Source organism: Diprion similis, chromosome 6 (genome assembly GCF_021155765.1).
Source record: "Diprion similis isolate iyDipSimi1 chromosome 6, iyDipSimi1.1, whole genome shotgun sequence".
NCBI classification, from domain to species: Eukaryota; Metazoa; Arthropoda; class Insecta; order Hymenoptera; family Diprionidae; genus Diprion; species Diprion similis.
Window position 1 is genome coordinate 17410945 of NC_060110.1, and position 18105 is coordinate 17429049.

The following is an 18105-nucleotide window of genomic DNA, read 5'->3' on the forward strand; positions in this document are numbered from 1 at the left end:
GTAGCAGTTACGTACGATAAGTTGCCTACGGTGAGGCGCATCATAGATTGATTATTTCTGTGTAACGCAAACAGGTACTTGGTTATTGATACAGTATTCATTTTAATAATGTTACAAAAAATATAGTAAAACTGTTAAAAGTGCACAGCGAAGCGAATTGATGTCAGATTGACTTGTTACGGTATTTTTTGTCACGGTACTGTTAATCCAATCGAGGTAGTAATCCACTCTGCTGTATACACCAGGTGACTTTTTGTTCCCACAGCCTATGCCCCATGAAACTACGCCAACTTGAACGTTGTCGCACAGCATTGGACCACCGCTATCACCCTGGTGAGAAATGAAAAACGAATGCTTATAGAAACGAATTAGAGTTGATTAATATTCCTAACAAATTATTGAATTTTTTGCATATTCGAAAGTTAAATTTATTTATGGGGACTCTGAAGAGGCTTTCACCTGGCAACTATCAATGCCGCCTTCGTCAACCCCTGCGCATAGCTGACTGTCTCTTCTGACACCCGGATAGATTTGGTGCCGACATTTTTCGGTGGTTATCAATGGCACTCGAACTTTCCTTAGCATATCACCGTAGCCTACCTGTATAAATATTGAGTGTCTGTCAGCAGGTACGTTATACTTATACTACTCATAAAAACGTTAATTGAATACGCGATACGGAAAGAGATAACGTACATCCGAACCTGGCTTTAACCGCCCCCAGCCCACGACGGTACAGATTGGAAATTTGGTTTGGGCGAGCGTATTATCAACAGAATTCGGAATAGGAGATGGATAGACAAATCGGGTTATCCTAAACGGCTCCGTGAGCTTGGGATAAGAAATAATAATGCCGATGAGAAGGTTGAAGAACGAGAAGGTAAAGAATTGGCGGCTCTGAATCGACTCGTGTAAGAACGTTTCGGAAACGAGGAAAACAAATAATAAAATAGAAAAAACTGTATCTACTGCTTTCTTTCGTAAATCAATTTATCTCTATGTTTGCGTTCAAATTGTACTCTACAGATTCTACTTAGACATCTCATGAATATAACGAGATCTAGTCCGGCAACGAAATCTTACTCGATATAGGCCAATGTCGTGATGCATATTTCTTGGGTTGTACAACGGATGAGGTATCACTAGATTTATCAGTTTTATCTGTATTGTACTACCGTAAAGGTTTTTGACCCCAGTGGAACCAGCCACGGCTAAAAACACTCGTGGATTTAGAAGTTTAAATTTCCCATCCCTCAATTTTCTGCAATGTAAAAAGACTATAAAATTAAACCTGAAAGATGTTAGATATGTAGATTTGTATTATCATTTTCTTTCCACTAGCTAAAGAGATTAGCCGAATTGAGAACTCACTTACGAAACCATACAATGTGCTGCTGATAAAATGAACTTTGGAAGGATGTAACTGCCACCGCATATATGACGCTGATATCGTCGTTGAATCGAAACCTAGACGAACAACACGCATCGGAATCGATAATGTTTTATACATGTGCCAACTGCTGAAAGATAATTTTGTTAAATTTTTCAAACACTTTCTTATTCGCATATCTGGAGTGGTCTTGATTGAGCTTACGATTAAATAAGAAAATAGTATATGCATACTACGAATGGAAAATCTTCTATGCTGGTTCGTTTTCCGCCCACAACACGAATGTCCAAACCATGCCCCTTGAGAGCTGCAGGCTTTGATCCCGTAGGCTTTAAATGGATGTAGGATAAAAAATCGCACAGGTGCAATATCGTTAAAATTCGCATCGCATTCATACTTGAGAAGCCGGGGATAAATTTAATATGGGTTACCTTCTATTTGCAAGTACGACCGTGATTACTTTTTGACATTACATATAAATAAACATCATACTTTCTATAATCATGAAGTTGCACCTGCTATGCATACACTTGAAAATAGGTCGGTGAAGTAGCTACTTTCTACACATTTTTGTCAGCTCTTGATTGGACGAATCAAACACGATCAAATATTTAAAGCCAATGAATCACGTCTCGCTTCAAACATCAAAATTAGGAGGATCTTTATTATGCATTAATATACAATTGTATTAAATATGCGATGAGATCGAAATATATTATTCTCACAAAAATACTTATTCTTGGTGAATAAGGAATACGCAATGTCTGCATAATATTTCGCATAATTAAACGCGCGAAAAAAATCGAGGGTCAATATCACGCATCAAATTCAAATAAGGTTACGAGCAATGTAGGGAAGATCTTCTATTCCCTCGTCGACCGTGGAGTGAAAATATTTTGTAAACAAAAAATTAAGGCTCATCGATTTTGTTATTAGTAATTATTATTTTACTTGTGCAGTGTGTACGAATAAAATTTTTCATTATTTTACATGTAAGAAAATGTATAGCTCTATGACTTGAAGCAGTTGCGTTACCAAACAAATTGATATCTTTACACTGAATGCGCAAAGAAGCTGCATTCTACAACAATTCTTAGGAGTTTAATTGAAAATACAGACAGAAAGCCTAAAATTAGGGCATGAATTAAAATAAATGTAACTTAATTATGTCAAATAGATATGTCTATGCAGTCTCGGCAAGTTCTTTTTGCGTCGACATCTGTCCTTGTATTTTCATCTCCATTACATCCATAATAGCTTCCCTTATTTTACTCTTTTCAAGTCCGATTTGTTGAATTTTCTCCATTTGCTCCGTTACATAATTCACTCTTCTTTTGAAATAATCTTTCGCACCTTGGATGTCCTTCTGCGCGTAATATCCAGTCCCAATATCAACTATCACCGTCTCTGTATCAGCTAATTTCCCCGTAACGTACATCGAACCTGTCAGAGGCACGAGTATCTCTTTTCCTGCAAAACAAAATTAGCGATATTCGATATTTTCAAGTCTTGAACCTGTGAGTTTATAGACTATACAATGTATTGTTGAAAAAGTAGATTGCATACCACAGTCAGAATGTATTAAAAATTCAAAATCAAACACAAGACAATAAAGAAGAGCTTATAATTGTAATGATCCAATAAGTAAAAAAAATAAGTTGGTGGATTGGAATGGTCACTGGTATTGCGAATACTGCACAAAGAATATTCTGCAGATAAATAGGCACAGCAAAGCCGAGCTTCGTAAAGAAGAAAAAAAATTGAACACAGGGATATCGAGATTTGATTGAAATCAACTCCTTATTGAGTAAACGAAAATTTGGTAAAGTTAAAAATCTCAAAAGCGTCTTGCCTGATCAACTGAAATTTGAAGGTAGTGGCAAGCATAAAGACTGGTGATTGATGCATGGCTCATAACCTCCAACTTATAATTGGTTATATAGCGATTGAAGAAAAAAATTGTTTAAGCAAGGCTTACCCTTAGCAGACGGGGTAAGCTTCTCAAGACTCGTTCCGGATTCTTGGAACTTGTTTTGAGCGACTTTGAGGGTCTGCAGCGAGTCCTGGAAGACACCAAGTTCCTGGTCCAATTGTTGTTTCAATTGAGTAAGCTGCTGCAGATTCAAGTTTGTCAAGTCAATCTGCTGTAACATCGGCCCCTCAGTTGCAGATATTTGCGACATGATTTCGACGTTATTTTATGCTAATTGTCAAGCGAATGATTGAGTATATAAATTCTGATTCTGAATTGCCGCACGATTCGACTGCTCGACCTATGACCATACCGGGACGGGCATTGCTCACGTTACGTACATTTCAGTCGCAAAGCATGAGCTTGGACCCGGCGGTCATAGATGGACGCACCTCCGGGTTAAGCGACGTCTAGAACAGCTAAAAAGTTCGAAAAACCCACGAAGCTAGAAAATATCACAAAGACTGCTAGCCTTGGGTTATTTCTGGCAGTGGTTTTCGAGTCTGGGCAGATTTGAGGGTAATTCTGTTGCCCTACACTTACCGACTCATCCTATTAGATCGGGATGTAAAATACAGTCGGCATAGCAGAATACTGCAAATTTTCTCCCGTGAAATGTCGCTTCAAATAATTGATTTTACCGATTTACAAAATCGCCCGTAATTTTTTCAACAGAATGCAAGGCTTTTTGTCTGCCAATCGGTTTAAAGCATTATTTTATCACTAATTGCATCCTCGGGAATCCATAAATCATAACTAAAACATTTTAGGATCAACATTAAACAGCTGCGAAACTCGGGAGAATTTATGTTTTTAGACTGTAACTTTTTATCCATCGCTCCCAGCGACCTTTGACTATGCGTATCCAATTTTTTTCCCGTCTTATTATATCGAAACAGTTTTTAAAACAATTTACTTTAGCGTTTTTCGAATAAAATCCAATGTATGTAAATTGTAATTCGATATAATAGCTGGTTCACGTCGCTTAGATCAGCAGAAGTTTTCAAAGTTCTTGCTGAAACTATAGCGAAATTTGACTGAAATAGTGCGAAAAGTTAGGAACCGTTCTCGCATCGGTTACTATAATTCATCAATATCTCGAATCTATTAAATTCTTTTCAACAATCAACGAACCGGCGCATTTCGTCATCCAAATCAACATATCGATTTGAGCGTCACGAGACATGCCACATATCCATTTCCTGCATATATCTGTGCCGCGAAATGGGGGTGTGAACGAGGCTTAAGAATACGAGATAAACTCAAACCGTCCAAGTGTCACTTTACCTGTCAACACATTAAAGTTTCCTTAGAATAACTCCGAGTTGAGTTATTCTCAACTGTCAGGGATAAAATGATTCACAGTTTATTTATAATAAATTCATCAGGGTAAGTTTGTTTTTATATAACAAGTTAGTCGATAAATCTGAGAAATAACAGTGACATAACCTAAAAATTTACTACCCTTCAGAGATGTATTTATGGAAAAACATTGGAAGAGTGCGGTCGCGCGATCCCTGTGTGATTATTTTTTTGACCAGCAGCGCAGAGTTTCTTCGCCCGAAGATACGCCGCCAGTTATTGCAACGCCGCATCATTATTTAATTAGCATATATCGCTGCAATATGTTTTTTGTCGCTGTGTGCATGACGGAAGGTACGCTGTTTCAAAATGCTTCATAGTATAACATCTTTGCTAATTTTAATGTGATCTAATAATTTCTGCTACACTAATTACTTCCAATTATAACTCTCGCACTGCTGGTAAATGTTACATACCTATTTACTGTTTCAGTTCCGCCATTGTTTGTTATCGAGTTTTTACACAGAGTGGTAGACACATTTGAAGACTACTTCAGTGAATGTACAGAAACGATAATAAAAGAGAATTACGTTGTTGTTTACGAATTGTTAGACGAAATGTTAGACAACGGTTTTCCCTTGGCGACAGAATCAAATATCCTCAAAGAACTGATTAAACCACCTAATATTTTAAGAACAATAGCTAATACCGTGACAGGGAAGTCTAAGTTAGTAGAATAACATTATTACTGCTATTACTATGAATACAGTAATATTGACAGTCGTTTACCATGTTGTACAAATTTCAGCGTGAGTGCAATTTTACCAAGTGGCCAACTATCAAATGTGCCCTGGCGAAGAACTGGTGTTAAATACACAAATAATGAAGCTTACTTCGATGTCGTTGAGGAAGTTGATGCTATAATTGATAAAACTGGGGCAACAGTGTTTGCAGAAATCCAAGGCTATGTATGAATCGTAAAGTTATAATATGTTGTGAAAGAAATTCTCATAAACCGGAAGTTACAGCTCTCAGTGAATCATATGATAACGGGGCAATATTAATTTTCAGATTGATTGCTGTATCAAATTGAGTGGCATGCCTGATCTCACACTTTCATTCATGAATCCAAGACTATTTGACGATGTCAGCTTCCATCCATGTGTTAGGTTCAAAAGATGGGAGGTTTGTGTATACATTTGTAACATAAATGTAAACAATAGTGACTCACAGGCAGCATTACAACCTCTTCAATACTTAAATTAATTTATACTATTTTAGTCCGAGAGAATATTGTCCTTCATTCCACCAGATGGTAATTTCCGGCTTCTGTCCTATCATATCGGATCACAAAGTATTGTGGCAATTCCTATATACGTGAGGCATAATATAAGCCTAAAGGAATCTGGTGGCGGCAGATTGGACATTACAGTTGGGCCTAAACAAACTGTTGGGAGAACCGTAAGGAATTTTATGCAATCTATTAAGCTTTGAATGTGTTTGAAGAAAACTCTAACTAATTTGCAGTTTGTAAAACAATTTTTATGCTGTTTTAATTCCATACATTATATGTAATGTGTATGGATCAAGATAATGATAAGGGTTCAGATTGATATTGTTTAATTCTCTTTTTTAGGTAGAAAATGTTAATATCGAAATTCCCATGCCAAAATCAGTGTTAAATTGTAGTTTGGTTCCCAATCAAGGAAAGTACTCTTTTGATCCAGTGAGTAAAGTACTCGTGTGGGATATTGGAAGAATAGATGTTGCAAAATTGCCCAATCTTCGAGGAAGCGTAAGTTGCAATAGAAGAAATTAGACAATACCAATAGTACTACAAAAAAAAAATGTTGACTAACTTTATTGTTGTCGTTTCTTAATTTTCAAGATCACTATCCAAAATGGGGCAACTGTCACGGAATCAAATCCTGCTATCAATGTAAGTGTCATTATCAATTTTATTTTTCAATTTCGTCTACTCTAAATGATATCTAATAACGAATTGTTCTAAACGCTTTTATTTCTAGGTTCATTTCACAATCAACCAGCTTGCTGTATCTGGCTTGAAAGTAAACAGGCTCGATATGTATGGTGAAAAATATAAGCCGTTCAAAGGTGTAAAATATATTACAAAAGCCGGTAGATTTCAAATCAGAATGTGAATCCTCACCACTATCAATTTTAATATGTCAAAGGTAGAAAATATATTACTTATTTTAAATTTTTGCGAGTTAATACGTTTCTGGTAACATCAAAACCTCAATATTCTTGCACCTAGATGTACGAATAATTCCTCCTTTATCGAAATCAGCCATTAACTTACAAACGAAGACAATAGATCAACTCACGTCTAACAATTATTTTGTACTACTACAAACGCTACTTCTTTTGTCACGTTCTTAAATTTTTACACAGTATTTTCCTTGCCTCCAAATCTTCCCAGGTTGGGTGCGTAGCATATGTATGTAGACGTTCCATATTTGTTGCATAGATTGTATGATTGTTGATGAGATTCTTGTGGATCTGCGATCAAATATTATCACGTATATACATAATGCAACAGTGCAGCGATACAAATATTTGTGAAAAACATCGGAAAAATATCCTATATTTTCACTAATTCAACATATTTACATAAGATTAATGATCTCATTCTAGACAGTAAACAGTTGTGAATTTGGAAATTTATATTCTATTATTTTTTCCAAGAATTGGTTTGCTATTATACTCGTACGTATATTTAGAAATATTCAATTAACACACTGTAAAAGAAATATTCATCAAACTCATACCTTCAATGCTTGTTGAAGATTAGCTACATTAACAGGATCAGGAGTTGGTGAAGTAGTTTGTGTTGAACATGCCAATGCAAATGCATTTGCTTGTTCTGCTTCCTCAAGTGTTTGCTTCATTGCAGGTACTTGTCCTTCGGGATCCACTATATTTGTAGCCATACTGGATAATTCATATGTTATTTGTTATAGACGCACACATGAAATTTGCAAAACTATGATTGAAATTCGAAGAAGTCGAATCTATCAAAAAGAATTGCAAATGAAAGGGATTAAGTACTAAAGTAACGATTTTGTGCAGAATGTGAAATTAGTGCCCACTTGTAGCCCATTCCAATTTTATTCATAAATACGGATATGCCGTACCTAAAATTTGATGTGTTGATTATGTAGGCTGTGTTTCTGGTCCAAGAACTGGGCACAGGTTCACCGATGTTATGAATAAACGATCTTTCTCGCACGGAGAAACTTTTCCGTCGGGTTATTACAGCTGTGAGTACATTTTTGAGAAATACCTAAAAGTATTTATGAGAATTGGGATGTTATTTTTCACCCACGTCATGGGTACAACTGACTAAAGAATAGAATAAACAATGTACTTTCCTGAACCCAGAACATTGCAAAATCTGATTACCTCAGTATAGCAAAATTCTTGTACCTATAACGTATACGAACCTGAGTAGCAGCTATAATTATTTGAGCAGTATTTTCTTCAGCTCCATCCATATTATTTTCCCATGCAGCAAGCATCAGTCTAGCTAGAACAAAGGTACGATCTGGCAGCAAAAGTTCTTGGGCGCTAGAATGATTGGCACCTATAGGTTCGTCTCCAATCAGCGACGAACTTTGGCCCAGGACTTCAACGTAAACATCTGCTGGCTGAATTATTAACAGTTATTTAACAGTATAGTGCCTGCTATAGTACAATAACTATTTTGGCGAAATAGTAATTTTTCTTTGTAAGTCTATCAATTTTAATGAAACATTTTGGAAGTGTCGTAGGATTTTTGATATCCTGAAGGTTTTGAAATCATGAGTTCACTGAAAGCTAATTAGCAGCAAAAATATTTGAAACTGAATTCTCAAAAAATTTACATACTTCAAAGTTTGATTTGTCGGTTTTATATTTTCGTTTCAATCGCAGCCTTTTCTCTAGCATTTTTTCCTTATCAAGATGAGCAATCGTATGATTGTGTTTGTTAGTTCGAACTGTTGTCACAGACGCTAACCCCTGTACTTTGTTGAACAAGCAGAGCAGAAATTCATTGTGCAAATGGACTTGATCTTCAGTCATAATGTTGCGCGCCTCGCAGTCAAATTCTTCTTTAGTTGTCTGAAAAAATTAAATTCATGTACGAATAAAAGAAATTCAAAGAAAATGTGATGCCCGAAAGTAGCAAAGCGATTCTTAGATATCAAGACTCAAATAAAACATTGATGTACCTTCATCTGAAACCACAGCTTCATTTTCTCAAAGTACCTGAAACCACAATACGATAATTAACTATGTATACGCCTAAAGTTCATCGCGGTTCTAAGGATATCACTGAAGGGTGAATTCAAAATAACAGATCAAGGACAATTTTTATACCGCTACAGTAGTATGATCAGTTATTATTAGACACTTGGAAAAGCTAATTCAGCTCAAATTATGTATACACATTGTACACATAATGTTGAGTGATATAAAAGCCAACTTACAATTTTGCATTATCGCCAAGAGATGCGATAAGGCTTTTTCTTGCTACGTTCAACTCTTTCGACGTTGTCATACCGCAATTGAATCGTTCGAATTTATTCTTTGACAACAAACAGACATCTATTTGCACGCGACTCTGGCACTGACATTTACACACCTAACAACAACATAAACTGATTGATTGACTCACTAACTCGATCGTATCAAGTTGGGTAGATGTTGTGTGCAATCGAGAAAGCAATTTTGTGCAGATTTGTGAACGTTTGAGTCACTGAACCATTAAACAACTTGAGTGCGTTCTACCTACTCAACTTGGATCTCTGTCGACTTTAGAAAGGTGCGAGTTTCACGTGAGTGGGTATGAAAAGATGAATAGATGCGCCCGCATCGAGGTTCAATAATCACGAGGTTGGCAACAATGGGGCAACAATGACTTTCGACGATTTGTTGGGAGCACGGTTGGGAATTTTCAATGCAAACAATTTTCACAAGCATCGTTGCATTTTCGATTTATCAACAAAAATAATTTATTCTTATACGCAATTTTGACGTTGCGTGGTCACATACAAGAATAGTAGACGATTGTTCATGTCACTTTACGCAGGCTGCAGTAACATAACCTCTCAAAGACATCAAACACGTCAATCCGACAATAACAATTTATCCCATTCCGTAGCGGCATATCCATAAAAATCCTACGGTAAAAAGTTTAGTTAAATACTCAGCCAAAATGGCAAGTCAAATAAGTACAGCGATGGACAGCTTAAACGCTGCTGTAAAGTCGAATATAATACCAAACCAAGAATACCTTCTGCAAGGTTCGGTTATGGACAGTGCGGTAGAAGTTTTATTGCAGAGATTGAGAGGATTGTGCGATAACGTTGATAGTAGACCAGAGACTTTTCGTGATCATGAAATGTGCTTCAGTATCAGAAGGTAAATCTCATTCTTTTTTTGCTGGTACACATTCTCGCTATTCACTCTGAGTACTTTACATTATTTTAATATTTCCCGGAGTGAGAGGCAGTTTTAAAATTGTAACTTGTCTGTTGTATCAATTTACATTTTACGATAACAACATAATAAGCCGTTATTTTCTGCAAACCGAATGTTGAAATTTCCAATGGTGTTTTGATAAAGGAAGGCACTTCAAATACAAATTTGAAACTTTCAGAGGTCCCCCACCAGAACAATCATTGTTGCTGAGGGTGAGAAGAGCCTTAGATCATCAGGATATGCCTTGGCAGCTTCGTTACATTGGACAACCCGAACTAGGTGACAAGTCTAGGCCGACAATAGTGCGAAGCAGTATAGACATCGCAACGAGCAGTACAGTCGTTGAATTCCTTACAGAATTGGGTTGTAGATTAGATTTTGAGTATATTGTACAGGGATACATGTTCCGAAAGGGTAGAATGAAAGTAACTGTAGCAAAGATATTCAAAATGGTTCAAGTGAAAATACCAGATAATGTGGAGCCCATATCTCAAAGCTATTTGGTTGAATTGAGCGTGCTTGCTCCACGTGGACAAGATGCAATAGCTGAAGACATGAGAATATTCGCCGAACAGTTAAGGCCTTTAGTTCAGCTTGAAAAAATTGACTACAAACGACTCAGTCATTAGGGATTAGAATAAGTGTCTGTAAATGAATCAATGATGAATATTTCATAATATGCAATTGGGTACAATGTTGTCTTTCAGTGTGCGAGAATTGTACATCAGAAATCATAATGAGTCATAGTTTTTTCATTGCAAATTTTCAAGAATTGTTCATGCAAGTATAATTTCAATGTTTCCTGCTGCAATGACCCATAGTTATTTTTTATATTCTACTGTTGGATATTTGCATTTGAATCATATCTATAATGCATATCGAACTCAATAAAGGTGAACCCTTGTAACTATTGCAAAAGTATGATTGGCATGATAAAAGAGATACAAGAAGAGATTTAATTTCCTGATAATCTATTATCATTTCCGAACACCTGCAGCATGTCATTTGAGGGATGGTTAAAAGTTTATACTCTACAATAAAGTAGGACTATACTAATCATTTGCTCGGAGATGTAAGACTAATGAGACGGAGTCTGAAATTGGCTGGTAAACGAGATAACAATAATGTGAAGAGATATTATGAGTTGAAGGGTTACTAAGCTACATGTATATTCTTGTGATTTGGACTAACCATTTCCTGCCAGTTGGGATTGCAGAGCGAAAAAAGTACTAGAAGGTAGTCTAATAATTTGCGAATGCTGGAAGGTGAATAAAGAAATGGGCCAGAATTTAGTTATTTAGTTGATAATCATCTTTACTACTTATTTTGATACAGGTTACATCAAATAGTAACAATTCAATATTATGGTTACCGTTTCCTACAGAGAACCATTGCACCTGCACATAGACTACAGGTGGGACTCTACTTACAAACTACAATAATAACTATCATATAACAGTTTTGATATTCTGCCTAAGGTTATGTATATTGCGACTCGTTCTTCTCGTGTAATAGTTAGATTTCTTATGTGGAGTCCAATCATTCCTCTGCATTTATTATACCTTCCATCACAATACTATTTAGCAATATATTATAACACCATACACTGACACCAGAACACTTGTATTACGATTAAGGCATACTGATTAAACAGAAACTAAAGCTTTAAACTTATGAGTTTGTCATTTATCTTCCCCCCCTTTTTGAAAAGTTGGTGTATATTTTATTCTTTTCCGCTGTCACTTTTGATCGTGAGCCCTCTCAATCAAGCAGACATGCGTTCAGACACACAGCATCGACATCAAAAGCAGTCAATCAATCAGTCCTGTTTTTGATCGACCTCCTCGGCTCAGATGTCCTCCTGATACCAGGAGTAATTTTACGCAAAAATTTCTCCGATTCGCCTTATTCTAAGCGGACGTAGCATGTAAGCAAGCGATCACAAGCCGTTTCAAGCAAGCAGGCATGCTTTTAGACACACAGCATCGATATCACACGCAATCAATCAGTCGGTCCCTGTTTTTGATCGACCTCCTCGGCTCAGATGCTCTCCTGATACCAGGAGTAATTTAACGCTAAAATTTCTCCGATTCGCCTTATTCTAAGCGGACGTAGCATGTAAGCAAACGATCATAAGCCGCTTCAAGCAAACAGGCATGCCTTTGGACACACAGCATCGATATCACACGCAATCAATCAGTCCGTCCCTGTTTTTGATCGACCTCCTCGGCTCAGATGTTCTCCTGATACCAGGAGTAATTTTACGCAAAAATTTCTCCGATTCGCCTTATTCTAAGCGGACGTAGCATGTAAGCAAGCGATCACAAGCCGTTTCAAGCAAGCAGGCATGCTTTTAGACACACAGCATCGATATCACACGCAATCAATCAGTCGGTCCCTGTTTTTGATCGACCTCCTCGGCTCAGATGTTCTCCTGATACCAGGAGTAATTTTACGCTAAAATTTCTCCGATTCGCCTTATTCTAAGCGGACGTAGCATGTAAGCAAACGATCATAAGCCGCTTCAAGCAAACAGGCATGCCTTTGGACACACAGCATCGATATCACACGCAATCAATCAGTCCGTCCCTGTTTTTGATCGACCTCCTCGGCTCAGATGTTCTCCTGATACCAGGGGTAATTTTACGCTAAAATTTCTCCGATTCGCCTTATTCTAAGCGGACGTAGCATGTAAGCAAACGATCATAAGCCGCTTCAAGCACACAGGCATGCCTTTGGACACACAGCATCGATATCACACGCAATCAATCAGTCAGTCCCTGTTTTTGATCGACCTCCTCGGCTCAGATGTTCTCCTGATACCAGGAGTAATTTTACGCTAAAATTTCTGCGATTCATCTTATTCTAAGCGCACGTAGCATGTAAGCAAGCGATCGCAAACCCTCTCAAGCAAGCAGGCATGCCTTTGGACACACAGCATCGATATCACACGCAATCAATCAGTCAGTGCCTGTTTTTGATCGACCTCCTCGGCTCAGATGTTCTCCTGATACCAGGAGTAATTTTACGCAAAAATTTCTCCGATTCGCCTTATTCTAAGCGGACGTAGCATGTAAGCAAGCGATCACAAGCCGTTTCAAGCAAGCAGGCATGCCTTTGGACACACAGCATCGATATCACACGCAATCAATCAGTCAGTGCCTGTTTTTGATCGACCTCCTCGGCTCAGATGTTCTCCTGATACCAGGAGTCATTTTACGCAAAAATTTCTCCGATTCGCCTTATTCTAAGCGGACGTAGCATGTAAGCAAGCGATCACAAGCCGTTTCAAGCAAGCAGGCATGCTTTTAGACACACAGCATCGATATCACACGCAATCAATCAGTCAGTGCCTGTTTTTGATCGACCTCCTCGGCTCAGATGTTCTCCTGATACCAGGAGTAATTTTACGCTAAAATTTCTCCGATTCGCCTTATTCTAAGCGGACGTAGCATGTAAGCAAGCGATCGCAAGCCGTTTCAAGCAAGCAGGCATGCTTTTAGACACACAGCATCGATATCACACGCAATCAATCAGTCAGTGCCTGTTTTTGATCGACCTCCTCGGCTCAGATGTTCTCCTGATACCAGGAGTAATTTTACGCTCAAATTTCTGCGATTCATCTTATTCTAAGCGCACGTAGCATGTAAGCAAGCGATCGCAAACCCTCTCAAGCAAGCAGGCATGCCTTTGGACACACAGCATCAATATCACACGCAATCAATCAGTCAGTGCCTGTTTTTGATCGACCTCCTCGGCTCAGATGTTCTCCTGATACCAGGAGTAATTTTACGCTAAAATTTCTCCGATTCGCCTTATTCTAAGCGGACGTAGCATGTAAGCAAGCGATCACAAGCCGTTTCAAGCAAGCAGGCATGCTTTTAGACACACAGCATCGATATCACACGCAATCAATCAGTCGGTCCCTGTTTTTGATCGACCTCCTCGGCTCAGATGTTCTCCTGATACCAGGAGTAATTTTACGCTAAAATTTCTCCGATTCCCCTTATTCTAAGCGGACGTAGCATGTAAGCAAACGATCATAAGCCGCTTCAAGCAAACAGGCATGCCTTTGGACACACAGCATCGATATCACACTCAATGAATCAGTCAGTCCCTGTTTTTGATCGACCTCCTCGGCTCAGATGTTCTCCTGATACCAGGAGTAATTTTACGCTAAAATTTCTGCGATTCATCTTATTCTAAGCGCACGTAGCATGTAAGCAAGCGATCGCAAACCCTCTCAAGCAAGCAGGCATGCCTTTGGACACACAGCATCGATATCACACGCAATCAATCAGTCAGTGCCTGTTTTTGATCGACCTCCTCGGCTCAGATGTTCTCCTGATACCAGGAGTCATTTTACGCAAAAATTTCTCCGATTCGCCTTATTCTAAGCGGACGTAGCATGTAAGCAAGCGATCACAAGCCGTTTCAAGCAAGCAGGCATGCTTTTAGACACACAGCATCGATATCACACGCAATCAATCAGTCGGTCCCTGTTTTTGATCGACCTCCTCGGCTCAGATGTTCTCCTGATACCAGGAGTAATTTTACGCTAAAATTTCTCCGATTCGCCTTATTCTAAGCGGACGTAGCATGTAAGCAAGCGATCGCAAGCCGTTTCAAGCAAGCAGGCATGCTTTTAGACACACAGCATCGATATCACACGCAATCAATCAGTCAGTGCCTGTTTTTGATCGACCTCCTCGGCTCAGATGTTCTCCTGATACCAGGAGTAATTTTACGCTCAAATTTCTGCGATTTATCTTATTCTAAGCGCACGTAGCATGTAAGCAAGCGATCGCAAACCCTCTCAAGCAAGCAGGCATGCCTTTGGACACACAGCATCAATATCACACGCAATCAATCAGTCAGTGCCTGTTTTTGATCGACCTCCTCGGCTCAGATGTTCTCCTGATACCAGGAGTAATTTTACGCTAAAATTTCTCCGATTCGCCTTATTCTAAGCGGACGTAGCATGTAAGCAAGCGATCACAAGCCGTTTCAAGCAAGCAGGCATGCTTTTAGACACACAGCATCGATATCACACGCAATCAATCAGTCGGTCCCTGTTTTTGATCGACCTCCTCGGCTCAGATGTTCTCCTGATACCAGGAGTAATTTTACGCTAAAATTTCTCCGATTCCCCTTATTCTAAGCGGACGTAGCATGTAAGCAAACGATCATAAGCCGCTTCAAGCAAACAGGCATGCCTTTGGACACACAGCATCGATATCACACTCAATGAATCAGTCAGTCCCTGTTTTTGATCGACCTCCTCGGCTCAGATGTTCTCCTGGTACCAGGAGTAATTTTACGCTAAAATTTCTCCGATTCATCTTATTCTAAGCGCACGTAGCATGTAAGCAAGCGATCGCAAACCCTCTCAAGCAAGCAGGCATGCCTTTGGACACACAGCATCAATATCACACGCAATCAATCAGTCAATGCCTGTTTTTGATCGACCTCCTCGGCTCAGATGTTCTCCTGATACTAGGAGTAATTTTACGCTGAAATTTCTCCGATTCGCCTTATTCTAAGCGGACGTAGCATGTAAGCAAGCGATCACAAGCCGTTTCAAGCAAGCAGGCATGCTTTTAGACACACAGCATCGATATCACACGCAATCAATCAGTCGGTCCCTGTTTTTGATCGACCTCCTCGGCTCAGATGTTCTCCTGATACCAGGAGTAATTTTACGCTGAAATTTCTCCGATTCGCCTTATTCTAAGCGGACGTAGCATGTAAGCAAGCGATCACAAGCCGCTTCAAGCAAACAGGCATGCTTTTAGACACACAGCATCGATATCACACGCAATCAATCAGTCAGTGCCTGTTTTTGATCGACCTCCTCGGCTCAGATGTTCTCCTGATACCAGGAGTAATTTTACGCTAAAATTTCTGCGATTCATCTAATTCCAAGCGCACGTAGCATGTAAGCAAGCGATCGCAAACCCTCTCAAGCAAGCAGGCATGCCTTTGGACACACAGCATCGATATCACACGCAATCAATCAGTCAGTGCCTGTTTTTGATCGACCTCCTCGGCTCAGATGTTCTCCTGATACCAGGAGTAATTTTACGCTAAAATTTCTCCGATTCGCCTTATTCTAAGCGGACGTAGCATGTAAGCAAACGATCATAAGCCGCTTCAAGCACACAGGCATGCCTTTGGACACACAGCATCGATATCACACGCAATGAATCAGTCAATCCCTGTTTTTGATCGACCTCCTCGGCTCAGATGTTCTCCTGATACCAGGAGTAATTTTACGCTAAAATTTCTGCGATTCATCTTATTCTAAGCGCACGTAGCATGTAAGCAAGCGATCGCAAACCCTCTCAAGCAAGCAGGCATGCCTTTGGACACACAGCATCGATATCACACGCAATCAATCAGTCAGTGCCTGTTTTTGATCGACCTCCTCGGCTCAGATGTTCTCCTGATACCAGGAGTAATTTTACGCTGAAATTTCTCCGATTCGCCTTATTCTAAGCGGACGTAGCATGTAAGCAAGCGATCACAAGCCGTTTCAAGCAAGCAGGCATGCTTTTAGACACACAGCATCGATATCACACGCAATCAATCAGTCGGTCCCTGTTTTTGATCGACCTCCTCGGCTCAGATGTTCTCCTGATACCAGGAGTAATATTACGCTAAAATTTCTCCGATTCATCTTATTCTAAGCGCACGTAGCATGAAAGCAAGCGATCGCAAACCCTCTCAAGCAAGCAGGCATGCCTTTGGACACACAGCATCGATATTAAACGCAATCAATCAGTCAGTGCCTGTTTTTGATCAACCTCCTCGGCTCAGATGTTCTCTTGATACCAGAAGCAGTTTTCCGCTGAAATTTCTCGGGTTCGCTTAATTCTAACTGAATGTAGCATGTACCCAGCATTGTTCTAAACGAACGTAATTTTCTTGAGGAAAAAATGTTTTGGTTTTGAATCGATTTGTACGATCTTTTCTTTACGAATGGGATCCTGAGCAACGCAAAAAACACATGAAATTCGCATAGGACTGAGAGTGAGGAAATACGAAGAAAACATACAGTAATGCGTAATTCATTTATTTCAATTCAGATTACATAAAACAATACAATGTTATACATATCGTATTCTGCGGAGGTGCATTGGTCCCGTGCGCGGAGCGGAACGTAAACCACAAATTACATTAATTACTTACTCATCTACTACTTATCATACGCTGCTTGAGGTAATATGTATCGTACTACTTTACCTAAATCTAATCAACATGGTTATGAAATATTCAATCATTTTTCAATAACTTTTTTATTCACATTAACTGATTTCAATGTTAACATCAGCGACCGCTTAGGCTCAGAGCTATTCTAACACAGAGATCAATGATTTTCAATAACAATCAAACGATCGATTATCAATCATCGGGGATGCACCGCTAAAGACCGACAAACGACCTACAAACGATTTTGTATGAAAAGAACGAATATACATGTTTCAAACAAATAGAAAAATATAAAGTCCGCGGGGAAATTCTTTGGTTTTGAAGAACTTCCGCAGAATCGGGAAAATTTCTTAGGGATAGTCATGAACCAATATTCTTCAATTTTTCACAAACACACGATCAACCATTGAAGATCGAGGATCTACCACTAACATAAACAATTACATTACATTTGACGGCCTGAGAGCTAATATCGGAACGCACTCTAGGTAGCGTCTTCATACAACTGTGGACACAGGGTGCGTTCCGATATTGGCTTCTAGTGCTGTCGACAATCTTTTATCTCGTTTACGCTTCCAAGTTTCCGAGTAGCTCTGCCTCTGTCCTAGGGAGTTTTTAGCGCTGCCAGCTAATTTAGGAACGCACTCACAGATAGTACTCTGACGGCAAAGTCATGCACGCGCCCATGTGCTGGCCATTACGTGAACTTGTGACTGAATGCTACATAGGATTTGGATGAGAA

General features: G+C 39.1%; 5 protein-coding genes across 5 annotated transcripts; 2 read left to right on the top strand and 3 right to left on the bottom strand.

Moving 5' to 3' along the window:
- Positions 1–432: 432 nt before the first annotated feature.
- On the bottom strand, positions 433–1383 carry LOC124406536 (transmembrane protease serine 3-like). The gene is made up of 4 exons (XM_046881972.1): positions 1376–1383; positions 1084–1261; positions 697–831; positions 433–645 (listed from the first exon to the last, which is right to left on the bottom strand). Exons 1-4 carry the CDS (start codon positions 1381–1383, stop codon positions 433–435), a joined length of 534 nt encoding a protein of 177 aa, XP_046737928.1.
- A 643-nt stretch (positions 1384–2026) lies between these two features.
- Positions 2027–3705, bottom strand: LOC124407725 (prefoldin subunit 5). The gene is made up of 2 exons (XM_046884159.1): positions 3369–3705; positions 2027–2860 (listed from the first exon to the last, which is right to left on the bottom strand). The coding sequence occupies exons 1-2, from the start codon at positions 3571–3573 to the stop codon at positions 2574–2576; spliced, it is 492 nt and encodes a 163-aa protein (XP_046740115.1). The 5' UTR covers positions 3574–3705; the 3' UTR covers positions 2027–2573.
- An 861-nt stretch (positions 3706–4566) lies between these two features.
- On the top strand, positions 4567–6880 carry LOC124407713 (AP-3 complex subunit mu-1). The gene is made up of 9 exons (XM_046884134.1): positions 4567–4751; positions 4834–5018; positions 5157–5391; positions 5473–5632; positions 5736–5849; positions 5946–6125; positions 6301–6459; positions 6553–6603; positions 6692–6880. Exons 1-9 carry the CDS (start codon positions 4717–4719, stop codon positions 6824–6826), a joined length of 1254 nt encoding a protein of 417 aa, XP_046740090.1. The 5' UTR covers positions 4567–4716; the 3' UTR covers positions 6827–6880.
- A 65-nt stretch (positions 6881–6945) lies between these two features.
- On the bottom strand, positions 6946–9365 carry LOC124407714 (transcriptional adapter 1-like). The gene is made up of 7 exons (XM_046884135.1): positions 9158–9365; positions 8900–8936; positions 8556–8789; positions 8132–8335; positions 7823–7971; positions 7457–7619; positions 6946–7187 (listed from the first exon to the last, which is right to left on the bottom strand). The coding sequence occupies exons 1-7, from the start codon at positions 9226–9228 to the stop codon at positions 7056–7058; spliced, it is 990 nt and encodes a 329-aa protein (XP_046740091.1). The 5' UTR covers positions 9229–9365; the 3' UTR covers positions 6946–7055.
- A 221-nt stretch (positions 9366–9586) lies between these two features.
- Positions 9587–11280, top strand: LOC124407723 (mediator of RNA polymerase II transcription subunit 18). The gene is made up of 2 exons (XM_046884150.1): positions 9587–10091; positions 10330–11280. The coding sequence occupies exons 1-2, from the start codon at positions 9886–9888 to the stop codon at positions 10778–10780; spliced, it is 657 nt and encodes a 218-aa protein (XP_046740106.1). The 5' UTR covers positions 9587–9885; the 3' UTR covers positions 10781–11280.
- Positions 11281–18105: the final 6825 nt, after the last annotated feature.

Excerpts from the sequence above, each read along its gene's own strand:
- LOC124407713 (XM_046884134.1), top strand. The coding sequence starts at position 4,717 with ATGATTCACAGTTTATTTATAATAAATTCATCAGG. Across the intron at positions 5,633-5,735 it reads TTGCAGAAATCCAAGGCTAT|ATTGATTGCTGTATCAAATT; the intron begins GTATGAATCGTA and ends ATTAATTTTCAG. Across the intron at positions 5,850-5,945 it reads TTAGGTTCAAAAGATGGGAG|TCCGAGAGAATATTGTCCTT; the intron begins GTTTGTGTATAC and ends ATACTATTTTAG.
- LOC124407725 (XM_046884159.1), bottom strand. The coding sequence starts at position 3,573 with ATGTCGCAAATATCTGCAACTGAGGGGCCGATGTTACAGCAGATTGAC. Across the intron at positions 2,861-3,368 it reads GCTTACCCCGTCTGCTAAGG|GAAAAGAGATACTCGTGCCT; the intron begins GTAAGCCTTGCT and ends TTTGTTTTGCAG.
- LOC124407723 (XM_046884150.1), top strand. The coding sequence starts at position 9,886 with ATGGCAAGTCAAATAAGTACAGCGATGGACAGCTTAAACGCTGCTGTA. Across the intron at positions 10,092-10,329 it reads ATGTGCTTCAGTATCAGAAG|AGGTCCCCCACCAGAACAAT; the intron begins GTAAATCTCATT and ends TGAAACTTTCAG.
- LOC124407714 (XM_046884135.1), bottom strand. The coding sequence starts at position 9,228 with ATGACAACGTCGAAAGAGTTGAACGTAGCAAGAAAAAGCCTTATCGCA. Across the intron at positions 8,336-8,555 it reads CCGACAAATCAAACTTTGAA|CCAGCAGATGTTTACGTTGA; the intron begins GTATGTAAATTT and ends TTAATAATTCAG. Across the intron at positions 7,972-8,131 it reads TAATTATAGCTGCTACTCAG|GTATTTCTCAAAAATGTACT; the intron begins GTTCGTATACGT and ends AAATACTTTTAG.
- LOC124406536 (XM_046881972.1), bottom strand. Across the intron at positions 832-1,083 it reads ACGACATTGGCCTATATCGA|CTCACGGAGCCGTTTAGGAT; the intron begins GTAAGATTTCGT and ends TCTTATCCCAAG. Across the intron at positions 646-696 it reads GGTTAAAGCCAGGTTCGGAT|TATAAGTATAACGTACCTGC; the intron begins GTACGTTATCTC and ends TTTTATGAGTAG.